Source organism: Sinocyclocheilus rhinocerous, unplaced genomic scaffold (assembly GCF_001515625.1).
Source record: "Sinocyclocheilus rhinocerous isolate Xijiao unplaced genomic scaffold, SAMN03320098_v1.1 scaffold688, whole genome shotgun sequence".
Lineage (NCBI taxonomy): Eukaryota > Metazoa > Chordata > Actinopteri > Cypriniformes > Cyprinidae > Sinocyclocheilus > Sinocyclocheilus rhinocerous.
The window spans coordinates 365,904-388,428 of NW_015651641.1; the positions used below are offsets into that span (position 1 = coordinate 365,904).

General features: G+C 36.6%; 1 protein-coding gene across 1 annotated transcript in view; it reads left to right on the top strand.

The window, feature by feature from the left end:
* Positions 1-7,329, top strand: part of LOC107713308 (polypyrimidine tract-binding protein 3-like) — a 62,878-nt gene extending 55,549 nt beyond the window's left edge. Inside the window, exons 8-13 of the mRNA XM_016518769.1 lie at positions 1,721-1,947; positions 3,616-3,649; positions 4,071-4,163; positions 5,143-5,359; positions 6,127-6,204; positions 6,997-7,329. Coding sequence (XP_016374255.1) covers positions 1,721-1,947; positions 3,616-3,649; positions 4,071-4,163; positions 5,143-5,359; positions 6,127-6,204; positions 6,997-7,129 — 782 coding nt within the window. The 3' untranslated portion in view covers positions 7,130-7,329. The remainder of the gene's footprint in view (positions 1-1,720; positions 1,948-3,615; positions 3,650-4,070; positions 4,164-5,142; positions 5,360-6,126; positions 6,205-6,996) is intronic.
* Positions 7,330-22,525: the final 15,196 nt, after the last annotated feature.

Genomic DNA, 22,525 nt, shown 5'->3' on the forward strand with positions numbered 1-22,525 from the left:
ACAGATTGTGTCAAAGCAGCTTTACAGTATTAAATAGGAAAATAGTGTGTCAATAATGCAAAAGGACAATAGTAAACACTCAATTTTCAATTTATTTTCAATTTATTTTCAATTGACATTTTCAATTCTCAACTTTCAGTTAAAGGTGCAATGTGTAATATTTACATCGATCTATTGACAGAAATGCAATATAATATACATAACTATGTTTTCAGAGGTGTATAAAGACCTTACTTAATGAACCGTTATGTTTTTATTACCTTAGATTGAGCAATTTATATCTACATACACCGCGGGTCCCCTTACATGGAAGTCGCCGCCATGTTTCTACAGTGGCCCTAAACGGACAAACTGCTCTACACAGCGCGTTTCGTCACTTTGTTGTTCTTGCGAATAAAACACTGACACGATGATGAACAAGTACATTAATATTCGCAATAACATCGATTTATTGAATAATTAAGTAAATACAATTCCTTAATTTACCTTTGTAAAGAAACCTCATTGCTCTCTGCTGTCTTTACCGACGACATCTTAGTCTTGTATCATCTTAGTCTTGTATCGGCCACCGTAGCTTCTCTAAAGGGAGGGGTGAGCGGGGACTGAGCCGTTGGTTGCAATTCGCAACCTCACCGCTAGATGCCGCTAAAATTTACACACTGCACCTTTAAGTGCGTTGCATTGATCTTTAATTACATATTTCATCATATATTAAAACTTAATAGCTCAAGTCACTGTGCAGCTTTACTTACGAAGTCTTAATTTAGGTTTTCTTAAAGACAACATTTAATATTATTCACATGATATTTAAGAAGGCAAAAAATGTTGGGCTCTGTAAGATTTTGAAATGTTTTTCAAATCAGTCTCTTCTGCTCACCAAGGCTGCATTTGTTTGATCAAAAATACAGTAAAAACTATTTAAATTTTAAGTTTTCTATGTAAATATCTGTTAAAATGTCATTTATTCCTGTGATCAAAGCTCATTCTAATATACTGATTTGCTGCTCCAAGTAATTTATTATTATTATTATTATTATGTTGAAAACAGTTGTGCTGCTTCCTGTTTCTTTTGGAAACCAACATTTCTCAAAATGTTCTATATAACAATATAAATGTCTTCACTGTCACTTTTGATGAGTTTAATGCATCCTTGGGCTTGCTGAAAAAAATTATATATTTCTTTTAAAACTGACCCTTAACATTCGAACAGTAGTGTATTATTTAACATATTTACTTGAAAATCAAACATGTATTCATCCTCATGTTGTTCCAAATGAAATAATTTTCTCCACTTCCGTCACAAAAGTTCTTTTCTAATGACATAATCAAGGTCTCAGTCAAATAAAAGTACCAATAATAATATCATAACAAATATATCAGTATTTTAATATCAAATCTCAATGTACAAATTATTTACCACTGAATATTTTTCTTTCACACAAATCGAATAATTTGTCCTTCACATATTAAGCATGCTGTGAATGCCGTTTCGTGTTGAGTAACTCTCAAGCTTGGCTCCATTTTCACACTCCTGACCCTGATCTCTGCTGGCTTTATTTAAACCTCTTACTACCCCGACCATCCAATTCAATACTCATTTGGACTAAAAGTACCCAGAATGCCTCAACACATTGATTTAATAAGCTATTACAAGAAGACCTTATGTTGTTTATCTGAAAAAGCAGCAACAGGTTGTGAAAACGGAGAATTGTTCTAGAAGGTTCCTTTCCTCTCTCTCATGTTACTCCTCCTCTCCCGTCTTCCCCTTCCCATCCCGCTGGGCTGCGCTCCGCTCCGGTCCGCTCAGGTCTGTCTATGCAGACAATGCCTGGTGCTCTGGGACCTCTCACCATCCCTTCATCAGCAATGACAGGACGGATGACCATCCACGGCATGGCCCCCACCGTCATCCACTCTGTGCTCCTCGTCTCCAACCTCAACCCCGACGTGAGTTTCCATCCCCACCCTCAACACCACCGTCCCACGACATAACTGATGTCAACATTAGTGACTGACCCTTCTCTGTGAGCCCTTCCACCACAAATCTCTCATTTATATTGCATAATATATGGTAGGAAAGAGGTCAAAATAAATTATAATATTTTACAATTATACTGTAAGTGCCCTTCAAAAAGCATTTTAGACCGTAGTGGTCAAAATTCTGAGTCTGTCTTTCTGTCTGTAGTTATGTATGTCTGTATTCCGTTTTCATTTTAGTTAAAGTTTTAGTAATTTTATTGGTTTTGTCATTTTTATTAGTTTTTTAGTGTCTATGTAGTTTTAATTCATTTTTATTTCAGTTTTAGTCATTTTAGTACTTTAGTCTATCTATCTGTCTGTCTGTCTGTCTATCTATCTATCTATCTATCTATCTATCTATCTATCTATCTGTCTATCTGTCTGTCTGTCTGTCTGTCTATCTATCTATCTATCTATCTATCTATATCTGTCTGTCTGTCTGTCTGTCTGTCTGTATTCCGTTTTCATTTTAGTTAAAGTTTTAGTTATTTTAGTACATCAAGTTAAACTAAATGAAAAAAAGGAATGCTGAATTTTTTTTCTTTCAGTTTCAGTTTATTTTATTTCAATTAACAAGAATGTTTTTTAAGGCTTTAAAAAGCACACAAAAGATGGGTTTTTAACATGTGGACACCAGTATGATTCTGAGATACTATTTGACCCAGAAAGGTTTTTTGATAGCTGATACTGATAATTAGACTACAGATCTAGATACTTTCATCCAGAAATTATATTATATTATATTATATTATATTATATTATATTATATTATGTTATGTTATGTTATATTATATTCATTCTTTTTTTAAGTTTTTGGAAGTCTCTTCGGTTCACCAAGGCTGCATTTATTTAATCAAAAATACAGTAAAATGTGTTTTATTTTTAATTACAATTTAAAATAACTGCTTTCTATGTGAATATATAGTAAAATATAATTTATTTCTGTGATCAAAGCTGAATTTTCAGCATCATTACTCCAGTCTTCAGTGTCACATGATCCTCCAGAAATCACTCTAATATGATTTGATACTGAAGAAACATCTCTTATTATTATCAATGTTGGATGCAGTTGTGCTGCTTCATATTTTTGTGTAATATATATCAGTTATATAAAATATGTAATATTGTAAATATACAGTATATATAGTTTTTTTCTGGTGTGTGCAGTTACATAAAATGCTTTTTTTTGTTGTTATAAATGTGGATAGGTCTATTGGTCTAATCTGAGCCATTACTATAGCTTACAGTATTGCACAGAGACTATGCAGGGAGCATAAACACTCACTGGCCTTAAATATCAGTGCCTGTAAAATGATTCCCTCTAATCTTTTGTCTTGTCATATGAGTTAATCCAAACCTATTTTCATGCGTCTTTATTCAGTCTCAGCAGTTGATGTCACAAGACACTTTCTTCATTTAATTCTGCAGCGTTAGTGGCCGGCATTCACATTGAAGTGATCAGTGTCAACGTGTTTCACAGCCAATCACCTATCAATGTTTCTTCATACATTTTACACTTAGTCATTTCATCTTTTCCCAGCACTTTTTACATTTCAGTACTGAATGATCTCTATGATAATGTCCCATCTCTTTCAGAGCATATCACCACACGGGCTCTTCATTTTATTCGGTAAGGATGCATTTATTACTCCTCTAGATTAGATGTGCAGATGGCTATTTTTATGAAGGCAATAGAGGATAGAGGCTGAGCGATGAGACCATTTCCTTACAAACACAGTCGGGAGATTATTTGCAGACTGTGACCCGTCTTATGAATGTTCAAATTCTCCCATACACACGCTCAGTGTGTGTCATTGTTATTAATTTAATAACTGTCAACATCAGAGACAGACCTTAGTGTGAGTGATATCCTTTAAAATCGCTCGATGTTTGCTCGCTCTGAGCATGTGAGGAGTTACTGTCGCCCTCTGCCTTCAATAATGAAACCCTGAGATCTGCAGATAATGTATTATTTGCTATAAATTGTGTTCACAATGGGTTTCAGCAACAACAAAAAAAAAAAAGTCTAAATTTCTCTTTTATCCCGGCAGGAGTGTATGGAGATGTTCACAGAGTCAAGATTCTGTTCAACAAGAAAGAGAATGCCTTAATACAGATGGCAGACGCCACGCAAGCCCAGCTCGGTACGCCAGGCATTACACTGAAATCCTTTTCATCTTGAATACATTCTCTTCATCCTTTGATCAGGCGTCTTTTGGAGTATTCTGTGTCTGTATTAAAGCTACAAATCAGCAAGCAGACCTGCCAACCTGTACGCATTTTGACCTCAAAGTACACTGGTACGATTTTCACTTTAAACTACGCAAAAACCTGGTGACGCCTCTGTCCACACGCAGTACTCAAATCAAAAGAAGAGTTCGACCAATCAGAGCGCTGGGTTCATTCCCCAAATAGCAAGCGGGGATAACTGACAAATGCCTTAGGCCTATCATGAAAAAGAGACTGCAAATCGACAGCAACACAAAATCCCGCTCGATCCCCCTTCTACTCCCGCAGACAGATTTCTTATGCTAGGACAGTAGAGTAATCATTATTTCCTTTTTTTTCCGTTTTGCGTTTGTGCATTTGAAAAAGTAACACATGCCGAATATCATCCCTTGTAATGACTTGTAATGAGAAGCGTTTCTAAACCTGTTGTCCAACAAAAGAGAACATTAACATGTTTTTACTCCACAACATCAGTCGAGTGTTTGAAATAACTTCCTTTTGTGATCTGATGTGGCTTCTTATCACAGAATGAGGCAGAAAATATATTCTATACTGTAAAAAAGGTCGATTAGCAATGGGTTATTTTTGGTAATTTTTGCAAAATGATTTACATAACTTCACTTTCTGGTTGTGTTTTATGAATGAGGTGTACAAAACGGGGTTAAGTACTCAGAAGATGAGTGACACTCATATTTAGAGGCTTTGTGTGTGTGTGTGTGTGTGTGTGTGTGTGAAATGTTGAAAAAAACATACTCATTCTCATACTTGTATACATGAGTTTTCATTCTTCAAATGTAAGAAAAAGATTTGTTCAGTGTAAGAGCGTAATACATTGTGTCTCACTCAGGGTTAAAGCTTATCTGTAACACATTATCTTTGGGTTTGTTTGTTAAGCGATGAGCCATTTGAACGGTCAGCGTCTGCATGGTAAGGTGATCCGTGTGACCATCTCAAAGCACCAGACGGTGCAGCTCCCCAGGGAGGGTCAGGAGGACCAGGGCCTGACCAAAGACTTCAGTGGGAGCCCGCTGCACCGCTTCAAAAAGCCCGGCTCCAAGAACTTCCAGAACATCTTTCCTCCCTCCGCCACCCTGCACCTCTCAAATATCCCGTGAGTGACTGGCACACACCCACACATTGGGCACCACACGCTCAATACAGCATGTTACAAAATATTGCAACAAAAAAAACAACTCAATTTTGCTGGACTAACTTAAATAAGCATTTTTAAAAATCTGCAAATCTCAAGGTTTTTTTAATTATAATAATTAATGTTAAAGGGGTCTTATTATGCTCTTTTACAAAGTCTTGATTTTGTTTTGGATTAAGGAGCCAATTTTAAACTTAGAATGATTTGTTTTTTATTTATATTATTCATATTAAATTAAACTTTATAAAATACTTGTGGTCGCTAGAAAAATAGACATTGACTGCATTGCAATATATAAAATATATGGGGCTTGAATTTCCAGAAAAAGAAACCTCATTGTGATGCATAATTTTACAGCGAGCCAATTTTAAACTTAGAATGATTTGCTTTTTATTTATATTATTCATATTAAATTAAACTTTATAAAATACTTGTGTGGGGAAACTTTTTAAGTCACTAAAAAAATAGACATTGACTGCATTGCAATATATAAAACATATGAGGCTTGAATTTCCAGAAAAAGAAACCTCATTGTGATGCATAATTTTACAGCGAAGTAAAATTACTTATACCATGATATATAATTATTATTCATATCACCCCACACATATTATCATATTATTAGCGGTTGTTTCACTCCACTAGAAGTCTTACATTATTGTTGGCATCAGATAAGGTGCTATTTTTGTCCTTTGTAATCACTGTGTTGTTGTTTCTTTTCCCCCCAGCCCCTCCACTACAGATGATTTTCTGAAAGACCTGTTTGCCGGTTCTGGATTCACAGTCAAGGCCTTCAAGTTTTTCCAGTGAGTTCTCTTAACATTTGTTTTTGTTCTCAGCCTTCATTTATCTGATTTTAGTAAGTATCTGTTCACATGTGGAAGAGTCTGCTTGTACCTTTCTTCATGACAACATGGCTGATAAGGATTAGTTTTTTGTGAAAACATAAATGGAATGTTATCAACAACGTCTACATGATCCTCTAAAAATGTAACAGTGATTTTAAGTTTACTAGGGAAAAAATGTGTAGCTAGATGGCCCTCTAGGAGCAGGAAAGGACATTCCTATTTTACATTGTTTAAAGGGATAGTTTCTTTGTAGTTCTTTCTTCTGTTGAACACAGAAGATATTTCGAAGAATGTTGGTAACCAAACAGTTGACGGTAGCCATTGACTTCCATAGTATGGAAAAATACTATGGAAGTCAGTGGCTACCAGCAACTGTTTGGTTACCAACATGCTTCACTTGAGGTTGAGTAAATGATGACAGAATTTTTGGTTGAAATATCCCTTTAATTTGTTTTTTTTTGTAAGGAAAATATGATTTAACTTTTTACTTGATGGTTACCCCATGTGACGATTTGAGAGTAGTCATTAAAACAATTTTGACGTTTTTTGTTGAAAATGCTGTAAATGTTGATTCACCACCATTTAAAACCTACACAAATATGTTTTAAACTTAGTTTTCAAAAGATTTTCTTTTCTTTTTTTTATCTTGGACCCTATGTCATTGGACCAACTGGTCCTAAATTTGGCTGATCTTGAGTTGTTTCAGGATCACCCAGTGTCTCATTTTCACTATCCATATATGATTAATAGGAAAGACCGCAAAATGGCACTGATCCAGCTGGGTTCGGTGGAAGAAGCCATCCAGGCTCTTATCGACCTCCACAACCATGACCTGGGAGAAAACCACCATCTGCGAGTGTCTTTCTCCAAATCCACCATCTAGCACCACCTTCACCACAGTACAAACGCACCCTTTCCCCATCCTCCCCGTTCCAGCCCTTCTACCTTCAGCAGTCTGACTGTTTCGTTCAGAGAATAAGACTGACTGACAAACTCTAAAAAAAACAATTATAGATATTCATGGGGTAGTTTTAGAGATTTTCAAAAGAAAAAACAAAAACAAAAAAAAGAAAGATAAAAAAGCAAATAAGAGACTACTGCAGAACCTTTAGACAGTCTCAGAGTGAGTTTGATTTACTCTCACGAAACCAGGGCTGAAGACACATGGGATATCCATGACAATGTGACGTTTCTGGGAACCTCCATGTGGAGGAAGTAGGACTCCCTCTTTAGTCTATTGGCGAGAACTTTGTTGATGTGAAACGCAAACTAACATGGGGTGAACATTCTCAAAAAAGTCAATGCTGAGGAAGTTTCTTCACCGCACACTTGCCGATTACATTGGAGACTGACGCTCCTGTAGCCCAATGGCCTTGTTACCCCAGACCTAAGTGAGGGCGGAGTCTCCGCTGTGCCTCCCCCCAAAAAATGACACCTTCATTCTCATTGGCTGTTTCAACGGAGCACCGCATTTCCCGTGGGATGTGTTGAACGCACGGTCAACCGTTTGAATGTTGCTGACGTCATCATCAAGGTGCTGCTGGAAAAAAAAATCTGTAGCGACGGCCTCGACCAATGGTCTTGTCCTTTTTCTTCAGAGTAGCATTAAAATAAGAGTGCTATGGATTCAAGAATGAGTGCATTTAAAATTCGCAGCTGTTTCGGCTTACAAATCTTTTGTTTCTCAGCACTTTGATTTGAATTGAAGACAGGCACCGTGGGGAATGTTTGGCATCCTCATATCTGTTTACTGTGCAAAGATGTATAGCCAGATGGTAGGCATCTGTGAATAGATAGTGAATGGCGTGACTTGTTATTTTTTTCTTGTATTATGAAAATTTTATATGAAACAGACCGGCCTTTTGTGGGCTCTCTGCACCTGCAATGCTGTCAGAGAACATCTTCGTTGCAATGGCGCGATGTCATTGTCCAGTCGATCGGGTTCCTCTGAACCGGGACGAACATTTTCAAACATGCATGATCATTCCGGAAAACTCGCGGCCAGCTGTCAACCTTACTGGAACGCTCCAATCAGCAACGCCCAGCCTGTTAAGAGGCTCCGCCTCCTCCAAAGTGAAATTCTCAATGTGAATGGTATAGCCCGTGATCTCGATGGGAAATTGATAATTTCCTCCATTCTGTTCCCCTTCTTGCTCTTAGTTGAGTCTTTTCCTTTCGTTCTTCTTGTTTTCCATCATTCCACACAGGGGCAGAAGGTTCTGTGCTCGTTACTCTGTTCTTTCACTCCTCGGCTATGTCCACAGGTGTGAGAGTTTGCAGCCATGGGCTCTGTAGAAACCGTAGTGAAGCCCATTGAGTCACAGCAAAAAAAGAAAAGGCGGCACTCTCTTTTGCCTTGCAGTCCCACACTAAATGCCTCTGCATCTGACCATACCAAATATTAAAGGAAAGAGCAATTCGGAGTGACGTGGAGACGCCACCTATTTCCCAAATCCTAGTGAGCTGCTGCATAGGCAACTGCCTTCTAAGGCAGCATTCTAATTGCCATGAAAGCCTATTAGTGACTGATCTGGAGTGCTCTAGAACTGACTAATAGCACAGGAGTGCACAGGAAACTCGCCTCCAATAGAGTCCAGGCCAGAGGTTTTCTTCTAGAGGTGGAGATGTTAAACTTTGAGTCTGTATCATTGGGAAAAAAATGGTCAACTTTGATCACGTGAATCTTCTAAGTCAATCACACAAAGACCTTGGCATCATGGAAATGCTTGCCAGCTCCAAATATAGCTTACTCCAAAACTAGCATTGATTCCATTCAAAAATCGATACATTACACGTTTTGAGCAGCGTTTGAAGGCTAGCATTGGATTTGTTTGATTTTAGTACAATTAGCATGTTGCTAAGCTAATAAGTCCAATCGTAGAAATACATAGCGCATGCCAATATTGAGCTTCTATTGTGAATTCTTTACACTTATTACAGTGGTGGGCTTTGAGGTTAACATGTTGCTAAGCTAATAATGTGGTGTGGCATGATGCGACACAACAGTAAACTGATGCCCCGTTCTACTTCTGACGTACTACAAGCGTTTGCGCTACTTCCGACAACAGGACAAATGGATTTGGAACTTTGGCTTTTTTCAGTATAGACAGTCTAGAGATGTTGCAGTGCACCGCGACAAACATCACACACTGCATAAATGTAAAAATACCTAGAACATACTCAATATTAGCTTGTGCTATGTATTTCTACACTTCAGGTATCGCAACATTAGCCTAGCAACATGCTGATGTCAAACTCTGGAATGAGTTGATTCATCTGATTGATTCATTTTAGCGGGTTTTGGCCTGATGCGAAAAATCAACACTGCAGTCCAAATAATGCATTTTTAAACAGGTTAAACAAATTTATAGATATTTTTCTTCAGTGAATTATAAGTATATTTATAATCAACATTTGCCTTGATTCGCCCACCATCTTGAATGAGCTTCACAGTGCATTCTGGGATTGCCTTATCCACAATGGTTACATGCAGTGCTGCCTTAGATTTTGGCCAAAATTAGATATCCTAGAAGGCTGTTCCAGCCTTTGTGCCGGGAGCGCACATGTGATGCCTTAAAATGCCATCTAAATAGGCAGCTCACTAGGTTTTGGAACATGGCAATGGTGTGCATACACAGAAGCTGATTCTGTATATGTATGTGTTTAGTTAGTACTAGTGTATTATTACCGGTTTCATTGGGACTGTTTAGGATATTTGATGACGGCGCCGTCTCATTTAGTGATAATCTGGCCTTAACATTCCAAGGAGGGTCACCGTAGACCTGTTGAGTAGCATCTAAAGGGAGCAGCTTCTATGCATGTGCGCTATATCCTCTATCAGTGTCCATTTGAATCACAGTTATGAAATAAATCAACAATCTTCATGTTCATGCAAGGCAAGGGATAGTGGCTTTTTTTGTCTTTGACTGATTTCACCTGAAGTGATTCAAAACGTCGCTTTCACTTCTCAAAAGAAATTGAATTTTGTTGAAGTTTACAGTCTTAAAGCAAAACTATTCAGGTCTATATATCATAAGGATTGTCAAGATTTTTTGAGAAAAAAAGTTACTTATTTTTGGTAATTTGTTCTTTTTTATGGAAGAGAAAAAAAAATCAAATTTGAAACCTCATCGGGTTTTTGTACCACTATAATCATTCAAGAAATCATGGTGAAAAAAAAATCATATTTACTGTGTATTTACCTAATTTCTTATTACGTGCCTTATTATGTGTTCATAATCAAATAGGTTTTAGAAATTTTACCTAAAATATCTTATGTACTATTTTGTGGGATTGGTGAGAGGGTTGATTTATTTTGATCTTGATTTTTATTTTTATTTTTTTTGTTGTGTAGCTCTTATAGATGTGCATTTTGTGGGGACTCAGTACCATGTGGTCTTAATATGAAATGAGATGTAAGTTATGATGTATGGTGCTGTGAATGCTCTTATTAGAAAAATGAACGGTGAACTCAGCGATGTTCAGAGCATGCTGTGGGTCTCTATTCTCCCTCGCTGATGTGTGTGTGTACATATGTATGCTAGACCCGCATACCATTGTCACATAAAGCCTTTCTAGGCCACAATTATGTTCCTCCATCTCTGATATAAATATTTTGTGCTCAGAGACAGAGGTTGCTGTAAGCTTGCGTATTGTTCTGATTAAATAGTATGAATTTATGAGCTGTTATGAGCACATCTGTGAAGTTTTTGTTCTTTTCTAAGTGATCACACTTTTTCGCCAAGCGAATGTTAAAACGGGCAAAAAAAATTCCAGTGACTTTTATTAAAGGAGCCACCCAAGTCATATCTAGAGTAGTGGTCGACCGATATATCGCAAAGATATATCACCAATTCTGTTTACCCAATATGTCAGAGGCGGGACTTTTATTTTGACAGCGCTGAGAACATCGGCGCTTAAACGCACACAGCTCCCGTTCGCCATCTTCATTAGTTTACCGTCTCTGTTTAACAGTTCTGACTAATAAATTAGTACACAGAACTATACTTAAAAGTGTTATAGTGTCATAGTAACAGAAAAACAAAGGTTATAATACTTTTTCATCTACCGTCATCAAATACGCATTTAATTTAATCAAAAGGCTTTGAATATGTAGTAAATTTTACTGACCTTACAAACTTTATTGAATTCAGCTGCGAGATCTTCTGAAATGTGCATTTGTTGACTGCATAAAAATGACCTTCTAATTAAATCTATTTATTTTACAGATTTATTTTCATTAAGTTCGAATCTTTTTTTAATTTATTCATTTTCAAATTCTAACATTCAGTAAATCGTATGTAAAATAAATAGGCCTATAAATTTAATTTAAGCATTTGTTATGTGTGCATGTGTTTTTACTATCTTTATATGAAATAGTGTGATATATCAGATTTATATCGGCCACCATGCTCTCTAAGATATCGGCCATCAAAATCACTCGACCACTAACCTAGAGACTTGGAGGTGGGCTCTTTTTACTTTGGGCCAGTAAGTAACCACCTAGCAACCATCAGAACACCCTAGCAACTGCATAGCAATGCATTAAACCACTTTGAACATCTTAGCAACCATATAGCAACATTCTGGCAACCTCCCACAAACCATAATGTGATGCCGGCGAGTTTTTCGCTGGATGGACCACTCAGAAATCAATATCTGCCAATGTGGACTATATCATACAGTGTGATCTGCTTGATATCATCTCTGTTCTGTCATTCTAATATGATTATGAAACTCCTAATACATATGATCAGTCTAAATTTGCCTCGGAACGAGTGCACAGAGACCCAGAAGCCCACAGCATTCGCTCTGAGTGTTCAGGTCTGCCTTTTATTTTGCTATGGAGTGATGCTGATGTCTGAGACCTCCGCCTGTGTGTTTTGGAGTTGTATCTTATTTACTGTATCTTATTATTGATTCATTTTAGGGGTTTTGGCCTGTTTCGTTCTTGCTCTGTTGTGATACTTTTTGTTCTTTTTTGGGGGTTTGTTGATTTTCTTTATTAGTAGTGTGAAAACTGGTTCAAGATTGTCGTCTGTCACTCTGCCTCTTCACAAAAGCAGATCTAGGTCTGTAACGTCCACCGATGTGTGCGAACGGGAACGAGAGCGATCGCTAGAGGTCAGGTCCGTCAGAAGCGCTCGGAAGGCGAAATAGACGCAGCCGCGCAAGCAGAACGTCGATCTGCTTTTATTTATCAACAGGAGAAAAGCCAGACTCCATAAACGTGTCACAGAAAAAAGTCATCTGTTTTTGTTTCTCAAAGCGAAAGATTTTCCAACCACGTCTCGACTCAGGCAACAAAATGTTCTGCTGTGTTGTAAGACATTTTCTCGTCGATATCCGCGCTCACTCGAACAGTTACACACGTGTATGGTTTTTTCCAGGTTTTTTACTGGAAAAAGTCACAAATAATGCAGGACCAAAGTTTATGTGCCTTTCATCTAGCTTATTTGTAACTTATTTCCTGGCTGTATATCAGAAACCAACAAACTTCTTGTATTTTCCACTCTCGATCATGTTACGAGTCTGTTTTTCACGTGTCCCACAGTCTGTTCTGTTCGTTTCCCTCAGAAAGGTCAAGCCATATCCTTCCCCCCGTCAAACGAGACTCATTTGCGATTCTGAATGTGTTACCAGGCCCTTATGGATTCATTCGAACCGCCTTACGCTTTCAGTATTTCATGAACTGCTCCGGATAGAGGCCACGATCTGTAAAACGGATAAGCGGTTACACTTTTTGCTGATATCGTCATCGATTCCATTAAATAGCTTTACTCTAAAACGTACGAGACCATAACGACAAACCAACCACTGAAACCAAAGGACTTGATTGAATTGGAACTAATGCACCCTTACGATCTAAACTTTAAATTTCAGCCATTATGCTTTCTAATTTCTTCTCGTGACTAAATTTATGGGCTATTATTATGATAATTGAATGGTGTAATTTGCATAAAAGGGAGGGGCTAGACTAAATTAGTTAACTGAGGTGTCGCTCAAGCACAGCACACATACAGAAGTGCCTGAGTTGATCTCAGGATGCTTTGACACGCAATGAAATACCTAATTTATAGTTTTTATGAATGTTTCACTACCAAAAGGAAACAAATGCTGTATATATGTGTTCCCTTATTATTTTATTTTATTGTTTTTTTTTTACCTGGCCAAAAAAAAAGGTTTTGGGGAACAAGATGCACACACACACACCAATATGAGCTGGTTTTTATATTTAAGGAAATTAACATAAGAACACAATTTGTCTTCTGTATTTTGATATCATACCAGTACCAGCTTTCATTTGTAAAGCCGTTTATGTGACTTGTGGGAATTGGGGAGAGACATGAGCGTATCCAGTTTATGAGTTTGATGTAATAAATGCAAATAGAAGATAAACTATTAAAGAAACATATTTTATAATTTTTGCAGTGCATGATTGAGTGGAGATTTTATTTGTATTTTTTTTGTAGAAAGCGTTTCTTTTTCTGTTCATGAATGGCTTATTATTATGCATACTCATTATTAGAGTTATTATTCTTATTACCCACCCTGCTGACGTTTTCCTAATCAACTTTAATTGTAGCATGCCTTGAATAAATGTCATGACATCTGTACTTTCCTATGTCCTCTGCGTCTTCATGTCTTTCCTTCCGGATGTGTCCTTAATTCAGCAGACGTTCTTCCATGCTCAGTGCTCAGCAAACACAGCTGTGCTTCTTCAGTGCCTGTATCTGAAGAGAGAATGGTCTGTGTTTGTAAGAGTACTGAATGGTTGGAACTTTTCTCTTCCTCTAACCTCTTCTGCTTATTACTAACTCTCACTCCGCTATCTGCTGCTCTGTCTAAACATGCTCTGATTAAAGGAAAAATTCACCCCCAAAAAATGAAAATTTGCTGTAAATATACTCACCCTCAGGTCATCCGAGAGGTTACTTTTTTCTTGAGTAGAACAGTAAAGAAGAGTTTCAGCTGAAACGGTGGTCCTTGATGATTCATAAGATGCAAGTCAACACTACCGTTACTTTGAGAGTCAAAAAAGTATATCAGGCAACACAAAATTAAAACCCGTGGCTCCTGATGATATATTGAGGTCTAATGATGTGAAACGGTCGGTCTGTGCCAAGAAACTGAACGTTATTTAGAAAATTATAACCTGTAATCTAGAGCCTCAGGCAAACAGTCCAGAGTGATGTCCGGTTCACGAACGAATCATTCTTTTGAACCGGTTCTTTTTAGTGAGCTAGATCCAAAGACTAATACCCTTAAAGATCAGCCAGCTCACTAGATGAACCAGTTCAACAGGCTGAACCGAGTCAGCACAGATCTACAAGTTACCAGGGATGTAACGATTAACCGCGAGCCGGTTGAAAATCGATTTAAATATGTGACAATTCTAAAAATTGTGAATCGAATCGTGAGTTGAGTGAATCATTACATCCCTACAAGTTACTCAATCAAATTCACTTTCGGACAACTGACAGCCACTCAAATAAGCCAAAATACCAGCATATATGATCCTATGGTGAATGAACACATTCAGCATTCCAGTTCCTCCAACAGTCACTGAACTGATGAGCCGCTGAAATGCGCATGAGTGAACCGAGCACCAGTATGAGACTTGAGTTTGTATGGTCATTGTTTATGTAAAATTGTGCATTGATGAAGGTATTTTACTCACTTTATATGCTTTAGACATGTAAAATATCTGCGTTTCACATCATTATTGGTTGCTTTAAAATTGCGTGTACTTTATGTCATTGTGTGATTACGTAAACAAACTGGCGAATTGTTTGTTTGAGCCTGTTCATTGAAACAAACTGTCTGAAAGAACCATGTTCACGGAAAAGAATAAGACTTCCCCATTTGCCTGAGGCTCTGGATTACAGGTAATAATTTAGTAAATAATGTACAGTTTCTTGCACTATATTGTTTGTTTTGCTTTATAAGACCTCAATATATCATCACAAAACACGTGTGCTAATTTTGTGTTGTCTGATTTGCTTTTTTGACTCTCAAAGTGATGGCAGCCACTGACTTGCATGAATCACAAAGACCACGGTTTCAGCTAAAAATCTTTTTTACGGTTGCATGAGGGTAAGTAAATTAACAGCAAATTTTAATATTTGCGTAAACTATCCCAGTACCTCTGGACAGAAATGTAGGCTACTACATTTAATGAAATGGTTCACTCAGAAATTCAAACTTCAGCCTTTCACTTTTCAAAATCTTTTCTTTTGTGCTCCACAGAAGAGAGTAAGTCACACAGGTTTGACAGGGCATGAGGGTAAATGACAGAATTTTCTTTTTTTGCTGAACTATCCCTTTAAGGCATTTAGCAAAACTGCTTAGGCTATTACTGTGCTTTAGCATTGTGATAAACACTTGGCAAGCCTCTCATTTGGAACGCAACCTGGTAAGAAAGCAGTGCATAATTATACCCTGATGTAACCATTCTGTAGCCTACTTGTTTACTTCCTTATAGGAAAATAGCTTTTGTGATCAGGAAGTAGGCTAATGTTGTATTAGAGGCCATTATAGAGCAGAGAATGTAAATTAATGAGTGAACAAACACAAAACATGATGGGGCTGATATTACAGTTGACTGTGGATACAGTAGGGTGACCAGACGTCAGACAGTCACGGTTTTTGGTGTCCTGTCCCTGGAAATGTCCCCGTTTTACAGCACATTCAAAACAATTCAAATGTAAAAGTCACATGTATAGTAACATACTAACTATACATGTTAAAACAAAGTACTGTTTGAGTGCACTTTATAACAAGGCATGGTAAGGTTGTGGGATTGTTTTGCACGTATTAAACATTCCTGAAACTTCTGCCATCTCCGATATTAATAATACAAAAAAAAAAAATAATAATAAACTAATCAATTACACTTGCACAATTACATTTGCAGAAAGCACATATTTTGTGTTCAAAATGAGCCTAAAATGCAAAACAATAACCCTGACTAGATCCATTTCTAAAAGCATAAACTACAATTTGAAAAGTTGTAATTACTCACAGTTTGTGAAAATGTTAAATACAGTTAGAAAATATTAAACATATTTGTTAAATACAGCTTTATTTATCACATGTTCTCATATTTATTGTTTTATTTTTAATGTGTTTTTGGTGAATTGTATTAAACAACTAAGGTAAATTTGATCCTCAAACATCACTCTAATTATTAATTATGATATTAATATATGGAACACACAACAATTAAAAAACAAAAATATACAAATATTGTCCCAGTTTTTTTAATCTGTAGATAATCACACGTGAGATTTCAGTGAGATTTTGACCCCGGTTTTCATTCCAGAAATCTGGTCACCTTAGGATACAGTGCTAGTTTTCAAAAGAGCAGAGAAATAAATGCTAGACAAAAGTACAAACTAATATTTCTGTTTCAAATGAACTGGAAGTAGGACTAATTCAGCGACAAATTTACTTCGACGTATTATTTGATTGCACTGCCAAAAGTGAAGACATTTTTACAAATGTCAAACGTTATTTCAAAATAATCAAAAATCTAATATGATGAGATGATAACAACGTAATGGACAACGATGTAGCACACTGTTTGAAACGTTACCGATGAATGCAGCTTAAACATCATATGCTTAAAATAATTCTATAATTTAATTTCAGTAGTTGTAACAATGTATGTCATGCTACAATAGTTTTTTTTATCCTCATGTCAGGTTATGAAGAGGCGATTCATTAGACCGCTAGAGGGCAGCAGAACACACACAAAGGTAATTCTAGCCAATTAGGGAAGATGAATGAAATTAATTATATAAAATGATTTGAATTAAAAATACATCTTTGCATTTTGCACAAAACAGTGTTGGTGTATCTGCTTACGGTATCTGCAAATACAGTTAAATGCTGCGTTACAATAATTGCATTGTTTTCTCACAAGATTAGCCTCAATAAACTAAACTACCTGAAAATTTTTTTGACGTTTTCAGCTTCAACTTAAATGTCAAAACGAACTGCAGAGATGCAATGAAGATAAAACAGACCTCCCTTGAGATTAAAAAAGAAAGAAAATAAAAAAGATTATGGCTTAAAAACTATAGCCTCTTTAGCTATTAAGATGCTAGTAGTAGGCTAGCATATACAGTACGGCTAGTACACATTAGATCAGTAGTTTTAAACTTGGTCAAATCCACTGCACATCTTCAGTGTGCATGAGTGAAATATGATTTTCTCATAGTGTAAAGAAGCTTCATATTAATGTGTAAATTATGGCTGACACTGGAGATATGGTAATTTTCCACAGAAACTGCCAAAAGATGAAAGAAACTAGATGAGATTCAACAAAAGCTCACAAATTCATTTCCGTTAAGATTTTCATTTAAGATTCGTTTCCCTTAAATTGCCTCCTCCATCTCTGTCATGCAAGTTCAGCATGTTTACTGATAACAGACCTGTTCGTGAAGTGGCAAACATGATTTATGTTTACTACAGAAATATAGCATATCAAATCCCTCATGCCAGACTTTCATCCCTGATGTTGAATCGTTTTTCCGGTAAATGGAGATGAATGCGTGCTTTGGATCCATAGAGTACTGATGCATCCTATATGTGGCTGGCTGCAGGCTGCAGCCGGGAGCATGTGGAAGACCAATATACAGTAAGTGCTTTAAAGCATCAAGAGCATTAAGGTCAGGTATGAGACTCTGCAGGCACATCGTCAGAAAATCAGTCCATGTTATTAGTGCACTAAGCCAGAACAGACCTGAATTTATATATATATATATATATATATATTAAAAAAGTGCAGAATGCAATTCATAAATACACCGACTTGAATACACCACAGCATAATTATACTAGATTAATTAGGATTCATTTTGATATGTTTTGGAAGCATGAAGCAAAAAATGTCAGGTAACTGTCCTGATATCATAATGACAAAAAAAAAAAGTCTCATCAAAAGGATGAAATTCTTGATAGAAAACCTTTTAAGATGTTGGGCATGTTATTATTAATATGTTGTTGTTATTTGTTTGTAAAATATTATTATGTATAATATCTAAATAAAGTATAATTATACCATTATTTGTCAATAAGATTATTATTATTAATAATCTTTTAACACTAGGGTGCTATTTATGAAGGCTATATCTTTAACACCAAGCATTTCTGCAGACTCTGTTGATCTTCTTAAAACTCAAAAGTTAAGAATGTTATTGATGATATTGCTCCTATAAAAGTCGGTAAGATGTCTGGCAGACAAAAATCAGCTTGGAGAAAATCAACAGCAATTCAGAGTATGTAAAGACAATGCAGAAAAGCTGAGCGGATGTGGCGGAAGACGAAACTTGAAATTCACTATAGCATCTATAAAGACAGCCTTCATGTCAGTTACTGGAACTGGAATTGGGAACCGCTGGGCTACATCATGCATCATTCACCGGTGAGAAAACTTAAAAAGTACTACAATACCAGGAAGGAAGATCGGGTTGTTGATGTTTGTTTGCCATCCTCGCTCTGTCTGCACAACGTGCGTGAATGCGCTGATGACGTATCCTGTCTGCGCGAACAGGGTGTGCAGAGGTATGCAGATACATACGATTACAGGCAGGTAGGAAAGCCAATTAAAACACTCGGGCCGAGCGTTTTTGGACGAACATTTCTTGGTCCTATGCCTTCCACAGAATATATAAATACAGATAAATACATTTAGACCATTTAACTTAATGATTGCTATCAGGATGTGAAGAGACTTTCAACCAGCATAACAACAAATTTTTCTGGAGACAAGCACCTGTTGCACCTTTAATAGGTTTAATTAAAAAAATTATTATTTATAAAAGTTCCATCCACTGAGTCAAATTCATGTAGACCTACAAACACAAGGAAACATACAGAAGAAAAAATAAATAATAAAAGATTAAACAATATCATAGCGAGGATCCCTGCGGACTCTCATGATAGTGTGTCAAAATCATTAAGTCATTTTGTTACTTACGATATTATGCCTCTTTTTTTGTTATTAAAGCTCGGAATCACCATCCGCATTCATTATATGGAAAAGAGCACAGAAGACATTCTTCAGAACTACTCCTTTTGCATAAGAGAGCGAGTAAATCAAGACAAAATAGGTAATTTGTGGGTGAACCATTCCTTTAATATGAGTTCATGGGTGAATGGTGCACAAGTCAATCATTAACATGGATAATTCATAATAAGAGTGGAAATTATGATTCTGCCTGCAATGAGATCTTTAAACTCGCTGGCCAGAAGTGTGTGTACTGTACAGCCACCGGTCATGCGTTGTTCAGTTGATAGCGTGTGCAGCTGCAGGAGACGGAGCAGTAAAGGAGCAGTCTTATCTGACACAAGCCATCCAGCCCTAATTACAGTGACACATTGCTACAGCAGATGGCTCAGTGGGACTGCCAGTGTTCAACACGTACACAAATGCCAGCTCAGATTTCTCACTCCCCGGTGGAGACGGTCGCGAGATGAGACAAAGATACCTCTGTGTCTGTGTGTGTGTGTGAGAAAGATGGACGCCACACCCAGATTGCATTACCTCTGCCTCTGTCTGAAGCCTCACCTGCTCTTATCCACACTGAGATCCAAACAGGCATTCAGAGACACTAGCGTACTAACAGCAATGTGCAGACAGAATATGACACTTATGAGAAAAAATGAGAACAATGCAATGAGGAATTCGGACACTAACCGTTAGCTTACAAACACTGACTTTTGTCCAAGCAGACAACTTGACCTAGATTAGACGCAAAATCAGTTGCAAAATAAAAAAGTAAATCAGCAAAAACGTAAATAAAAAAAGAAATTATTAAAAAGAAATTATATAACAAAATTAAAAAAATTAAAAAATTAAATTGCAAAATAAAAAAATACATTTTACAAATTTTACATGTGCTTATCAGCTTATATACTTATAATTTAAATTTAGAATTTCATTTAACAATTGTAATTAGAATGTAATTCAATTTCAAACTAGTAAATAAATGTGTGTGTGTGTGTGTATATATATATTCATAACTGAATAAATTTTTTTTAATAAAAATGTAATTAAATTTAAAAATAAAAACTACATTTTACAAGTACATTTATCAGCAAAAAGGTTAATACAAATAATTATTAAAAATAAATAAATTACATAAAAATTTATTTTTTATTGCAAAATACGAAGTACATTTTAAAAGTACTTGTCACCAAAAATTGTAAATAAATGTAAAAAAAAAAAAAATTTCCATTAAAAATAATAATTTCAAAATAAATAAATAAATCTCTAGTAAGGTCCAATAAATAACCATTAAAAAAAACTGTTTAACCCACAAAGGCAGGTTTTGACAAACATTTAAAGGTGAAATTACAATTAGTTTTTTTGTTTTGTTTTTTTAATGTCAAGCTAGTGGCTTTGTTTGAACTGCCATACTAGCATGGCATACGTACGGAGTACTGTATACATGGTATACACCTTTTTTTTTTTTTTGCAACAATAAAAGTAACAAGTGTGCTACATTGATGTCACATGACCTCAGTATGTTGCAAGTGGCATAACTAATGGTTATTTTGTATTTTTAATCCAAATTTGTATATAAAAAAATTAGCTATTGGGAATCCCATCAAAAAAAGGAGGAAGTAAAAAATCACTGCTGATATTATTTGTAGTTCTTCCCTCATAGTGGAAACTGAAGATGAAGTTTAGCACAGTGCATTGTGTACACTGCTAATGTAGGAGGCCATCCGTGACTTCCAACCATTACAAACATTTGCATACTTTGCAAACTATACATACTGCAGAAATGGCAAGTATAGTGTGGTAGCATGCTGTTTCATACATTGCTGTTGTGTAACTTTGCAAAAACAGGGTTAATCCTCATACCAGTGAAACTAAGGTGGCATGTGAGCTCGTAGCCCTAGATTTCTTACATTTTTATTCTGGTAATAGGCAGGGCAAAACTACTAGTGCCATACATCCCATGACCTCCATAAGCTCTAAGACATCATGTGAAAGTCATCCCCTCCGGACTCGTAACAGCAGCAGCCAAGACCCAAAACCCCATTCATTCACATTACACAAGTACTCCAAAGAATTTTGCTGCATACTTTCGCACTGGTGGAAACCATACTTGCATATGTACATCCGTACATGAGAGGAGTGAAAGTCTGTGCTCTGCAACAGATGTATTTCATTTGAAACCTTAGAGTATATACATTTTAGGCACATTAATATGCATTTGCATAAAACATCACAAATTATTAAAGCATTTTACCCTCTGTCAATGGACAGTGAAACATCCCAGAATTGCTTTTTAACACATCAATGCTAAAAAATCAGTGCTTATCCCTGTAACTCACAAGAACCCCTTGAATGTGGAGTGTTTCTGCCGGTGGTGATGTTGCACTAGCATGCCACTGATATGCCACTGTTAATTAGCTGCACTGTGTTTCAAGGATGTGTGGGTAAGAAGAAATTGGTTTGTAATGAGACCTAGCCTGCACAAGGTCTTCAGAGCACTCAGGGTCTGAGAAAACTGATCCAGCCTTCTGGAAAGTAATTTAACCCACCGACTCGAGAGCAGTTGATGATGGGGGTTTATGCTTTGGCACACGTCTGTCATTGAACATGAGTGATTCTTTGGTCACAGTAATCCTTGTGACACACAATTGAAGACACAAGAATATTTCCGAATTGCTGACAAACAGGTAGACAGACAGACAGATCTTTTTTTCTGTATGAAAGACAGGCAGTAAGACAGATTAGATGGACAAACAGAGACAGACAGACAGACAGACAGATAGATAGATAGATAGATAGATAGATAGATAGACAGACAGACAGACAGACAGACAGACGCTAGATAGATAGATAGATAGATGCTAGATAGACAGACAGACAGATAGACGGATAGATAGATAGACAGACAGACAGACAGACAGACAGACAGGCAGATAGATATAGATAGATAGATAGACATACAGACAGATAGATAGATAGATAGATAGACAGACAGATGCTAGACAGACAGATAGATAGACAGACAGACAGACAGATAGATAGATAGATGCTAGATAGACAGACAGACAGACAGACAGACAGATAGATAGACAGACAGATAGATGCTAGACAGACAGAGATAGATAGATAGATAGATAGATGCTAGATATACAGACAGACAGATAGACAGATAGATAGATAGATAGATAGATAGATAGATAGACAGACAGACAGACAGAGAGAGATAGATAGATAGATAGACAGATAGATAGATAGATAGATAGA